The 5396-nt window shown below is 45.6% G+C and overlaps 1 protein-coding gene across 1 annotated transcript in view; it reads right to left on the bottom strand.

Annotated features, from left to right (window-relative positions):
* Positions 1-3865, bottom strand: part of CLDN1 (claudin 1) — a 15085-nt gene extending 11220 nt beyond the window's left edge. The window contains exon 1 of the mRNA XM_007458066.1: positions 3435-3865. Coding sequence (XP_007458128.1) covers positions 3435-3657 — 223 coding nt within the window. The 5' untranslated portion in view covers positions 3658-3865. The remainder of the gene's footprint in view (positions 1-3434) is intronic.
* Between the last annotated feature and the right edge of the window lie 1531 nt (positions 3866-5396).

Here is a 5396-nt window from a genome sequence, read left to right as displayed (position 1 = left end):
TCCCTACAACATTCCTTCAAAACGCTTACTTATTCCTCTGCTTTCACACCTCCCACCATGCAACCTCCTGGGGCAACCCAGTCTTTGGACAGCTCTAGCTATTAAAGTCAAGCCAGAAGAAGCAATTAACTAAGCACATGAAATAGGCACTAGCTTGCCAAAAGTTTGAGAACTGGATCAAAACAAGGCAAGATGTACAGTTTAATAAAGAAAAGTCGACTGCAACTCTATCTGACACTCTTTTTTGTATATTCCAACTATCAGTCATCAATGTCAATAAACATCCATACTTAGATGGAAGTGAAACTGTCTCAACCATAGTAAAACCAGAATCCATGGTATAAGATTTGTTTCCCCAGGAAGTTCCCCAGTTACATTTTCATAAACTGCTTTGCAAGAACCACCTAAAGAAGCCTGGCTGCATCTCCTTTCGTATATTGGCTTATGCACACTGTATCCCTATAGACACTGTCATGTTCTTTTTACAGCTGAAACTAATTAGAGAAAGGGAATAAGGGATTTTAACATATCTAGTGCTACAACCTTGATAAATCCTGGAATCTCGGCCCTAAGTTGCCAAACGGGCTCCACTGGCAAAAAGAACAAGGTACAATTTCAAGAAACTTCTAGCTAAGCTTTTTACCCAAAAGCACTTTGTGGAACACAACTTGTTACAAGGAACACTGCTTATACGTACAGATAATCCTGTTCACCTCTAGATGTCATAGAACTATACCAAAACCAGCCAATGAATCACCTCCCCAGCTCTCTACATCAGGTGGGTGTGAGCACAGCTGTCCAGGTAGAGAAACGGAGACAGGTAGGTTCTCTGGCCTCCATCCAAAGATATCTAGTTAGTTACTGGCAGGTTGGAGAGGGTACAAGTGAGTCAAGTTTCCTTCTGGGAATCAGTTTTGAGAGAAAGGCCTCTGCCCCATCTTCAATAAACTCTGGCTTTAACGAAAATGAAAAGAAATCTGATCTGGAGTTAAAAAAAAATCGTCAGGAAGAAATCTCCAAAATGTGTATGGGGTAGAGGGAAGGTATTGTTTAGATCTTCTGCCACAGCTCTAAAAACTGTAACAGCTATACTAATTAGGAATAAATGAAAATAAAACATTTTAACACATTATCATGAGTAGGGATGACCTGTTTGAGTATTGACAACATGGATCAATCTGATTTCATTTGGTCCTTTAAGGCAGTTAACAGGAAACCTATTTAAACGTGTAGAAAATGAACTATTTTGATCAGAGGAATCAGAGACCTCTCTGGAATTGCCCTTAGAAGAATTCTAAGGAATCTGCCAATTCCTCAACATGACACATCTGATACAATTCCTTACATGTATTTATCCATCCATGGGTAGATTCAATGATTATATAAAGGTGTGTACCTAATATACTCCTTATGTTTGGCATAAAAGAATCCTAGTACGGTAACTTTGAAAAGCTGAAATGACAACACTAAAAAAACTACTGTATGTACACTGGCTCACCAAATTCCAGAGGTACTCAAGCAGTTTAAACAGATTTGGCACAGATTTAACAACTCTAAAGTATATAGCTTTTGACTAAACCACATGCAGGAGGTGGACAAAACAACTGAAGTAAAGTTGAGCGATGACAACACTGCTTACCATCAGCACACAAGGGGGACTTGTGGGCAGGCTTGTCTGTCTAGGCAAAGACTAAGGAAGCTTTTCTTCAAGTTAGTCCAAGTGCATGACAGGCACAAGGTTCAGGACAACTAATGTAATATCTCAAGGAAGATACTCTAGCCATGAATTGTTATTACCTAAGTAAGTGGGAATTTAATGAGTTTCTGACAAGACACTCAAAAGCTTTCATTTTTAAAAAAACGAAGGGAAAAAATTCCTGTCGTCTTTCCACCATCTTTAGGACTATTTCTCTCTACATAATCCTTTCCAAGCCAACAGAATAAGCCCAGATCCATTACACAGAAATTCCTTTGTGGAAGGCAGAATCTCAAGAGAAGACCCGCCCTCACTCTCCTGAACACTGAGCTCATCAGCTGTGTCTCCTTTGTGGCATTTGTCTTCAGTGGCTCCATTCTTCCCTTCCTATTAGGAAGGGAGGTTATTTAGAACTTCTCTTTGTTGTCATCCTCTTTCCACCTGCCACCCACCTTCACTTTCCAAAATAACATTATACAATCTGCCTCCTCTGAACACTCTTGGCCTGAAAGCTAAACCCTCTAGAGAATCTTAAGAGGATTCTTCAAGGGACTTCCCTGGTCATCCAGTGGGTAAGACTCTGCGGTCCCAACGCAGGGGGCCAGGGTTCGATCCCTGGTCAGGGAACTAGATCCCACATGCATGCCACAACTAAAAGTCCTCATGCCACAACTAGGAGCCGGCATGTCGCAACGAAGACCCCTTGTGCAGAGACTAAGACCTGGAGCAACCAAAATAAAAAAAAAAAAATTAAAATTGCTCCTTTATTTGAAAAAAAAAAGAGAGTCACGCCAGGGGATGCATAGGGGCTTCCTCACACTTACTGGATCTTAAAAGTCAAAAGAATCAAAAGATTCAAACTCAAGTGAGTAGAAGACATTAGGTTGGGACATTCCATGTAGGAATGTGATTTCTCCTATGAAAACCCACAGTAAAGATAGATTGAGAAAAAAAAAATCCTATGTAATAACTTTGGGATTATCTATTTAATTTTACAAACTGGAGAAGCTACCAGGCTCCAAACTTTTCAAGGCATATCATTTTCTTGACCCAACTCTACAGTTCTTCAATTTTCACAGAATCTGAGAATGTCCAGGAGAGGCCTAAGAGCTCAAGTTAGAGTTTGGCCTTCACTCGCTCCATCACCACCCCAGTCGTGGGCATGTAAGATGAAACCACACCTACAGAAAACCACACGCCGAGGAAGAGCAGGCGCGCAGAGTGTTCCCGAGCTCGCTTCCTCTCTTTTCTCCCCTATCTCTTTTCCTCTGTTAGCCTTCCCAGACTTTCCATTCATTCAATCTACGTTTATCCAAAAATGACTCCGTATGTCTAAACACTAAAAATGCATAAAGACCTTAAGGGGCGCACAGTCTCATTTTCAACTTTTTCCCACTATCTGATTAAAAGACATTTCCTATCTCTCTCCACCCCTCTTCCCTCCATCACCTCCTTCTCCTTTCCTCCCTCTGCCCCCTTCTTCCCTTCAAGATCTCTCCTAGAATCACCCAGGGTGTCAGAGGAAAAACAAGAGCTTAGGCCTGGGCCTCCCCTTCCCCAAGCCACAGGTCTCTCTCACTTCCTCACGGCAGAGCACGTGATCAGAAGACTTGATCCACTGAAGGTTGATAGACATGTAATCACGCAACAGGGTCGTTTGGTAGCTACTCCTCCAAAACGGAGCCACTGGGGGGTTGGGTCCCTGGGTCACAGCTGCGGGAGTAGGGAGTGCACTCACTGTTCAGATTCAGCAAGGAGTCGAAGATTTTGCACTGGATCTGCCCGGTGCTCTGCGACACGCAGGACATCCACAGCCCCTCGTAGATGGCCTGGGCCGTCACGATGTTGTCGCCAGCGTAGGAGTAAATCCTCCACTGGGGCAGCGCCGTGCTGACAATGGAGCCAATCCAGCCCAGGAAAGCCAGGATGAAGCCCAGCAGCTGCAGCCCCGCGTTGGCCATGGCTCGCTCGGGCTCCCGCACCGGCACAAGCGGGAGTTTGCAGGTGCGCCCCGGGACTCCCGGGGGTGGCGGAGCTGCGCGGAGGAAGTTACTGCGGGGAGCCCTGCTCTCTGCGTCGCCGCTGGAGAAGCTCTGGGTCAGGGTCCGGGTTGGCGCTGGAGTTGGTAGGCGAGAAGCCGCGGCTACTCCGGGGCCGGGACTGAGACGCCGAGCCGCTGGGCGCCGCGATTTAAAGCATCCCCGCCCCCGGCCGGCCCGGCCGCCGCGCAGCGCCCCCTGGCGGTTTCGGGGCGGCTTACGGGGAAGCGAGAAGGAGCGTGGGAGCTCGCGATGGCCCACGCGGCCGTGGCTGGAAGGTCCCGCCCCCTAAGTGGGGACAGGCCGAGGAAGAGCAGGCGCGCAGAGTGTTCCCGAGCTCGCTTCCTCTCTTTTCTCCCCTATCTCTTTTCCTCTGTTAGCCTTCCCAGACTTTCCATTCATTCAATCTACGTTTATCCAAAAATGACTCCGTATGTCTAAACACTAAAAATGCATAAAGACCTTAAGGGGCGCACAGTCTCATTTTCAACTTTTTCCCACTATCTGATTAAAAGACATTTCCTATCTCTCTCCACCCCTCTTCCCTCCATCACCTCCTTCTCCTTTCCTCCCTCTGCCCCCTTCTTCCCTTCAAGATCTCTCCTAGAATCATATTTTTGCAAGGGTTGTAAGCAATCTTTATACTTTATTGACTGGGAAACTGAGACCCGGAGAAGAAACGTGATTTCCATAAGATCACACAGCAAGTTAGTAGCATATGCAGTACTTGGTTCTCAGCCCACTCTGCTTTCTAACTACTTCTGAGCTTGAGCAAAATATATGTCCTTTGATCTGTTATCATCCTTATGAAAATGCAGCCTACCCTGTCCCACCCCTACACGTGTACACACACACACACACAACACACACACCCCAGCCTCTTCCCCACAGGACTCTGTCTTAGAGCAGTGATTCGTTCTCAGAGGGACCCGACCAATGGGCCTCTACTCCTCCAAAGTGTGTTTCATTAATGAATTATCAGATGCTATTCCTCAAAGGTGACAGCATCCCAAAAGTCCCCACCCCACCCCCAGCAGAAAGAGGCCTGGACTGGGATTAGGAAGTCCAGGTTCTGACTCCGTTTTTGCAGTGACTGGCTATGGCCAACACCTCAGGTTTCAGTCTAGTTCAGCCTTTGGTTTCCCTGTATGCGTCTCTAAAGCTTCCTTCTTAGTAGTTACTCAGAAGTGTACCTCAGGTGTTGTGGTCTGGAATAATTAAAATGTTTTCCCGGCTGCTTTGTGTATGTGGTGCCAGGTGATGGAACGAGAAGCTTCTATGGTTTTAGTAAGAACAGAAACACCTGGGAGGCAGAGATAAACATGCTAAGGAGAAAACAAGATATGTTCCGATATTTACTATGGCAGCTGCCAGTTTGTAACAAGGAGGGAACAATTTAAAAAAATGTTAATAGTGTGAATGACAGGAGTGAAAACAACTCTACCCCTTGGGAGATTTTGGTAATGGGGGAGGCTATACACATGTGGGGCAAGAAGGAACATGGGAATCTCTGCACCTTTTGCTCAATTCTGCTGTGAACCTAAAACTGCTCTAAAAAAAAGTCTATAAAAAAGCGAAAAAGCAAAACACCCAAAACCCTACCACCCTCACTTCCACCTGGCTGTATCCAGATATCATTTTTTTTTTTTTTTTTTTCCGTA

This window comes from Lipotes vexillifer, unplaced genomic scaffold, assembly GCF_000442215.2.
Source record: "Lipotes vexillifer unplaced genomic scaffold, Lipotes_vexillifer_v1.1 scaffold1264, whole genome shotgun sequence".
Taxonomy (NCBI): domain Eukaryota; kingdom Metazoa; phylum Chordata; class Mammalia; order Artiodactyla; family Lipotidae; genus Lipotes; species Lipotes vexillifer.
This window is presented reverse-complemented; position numbering and strand designations above follow the sequence as displayed.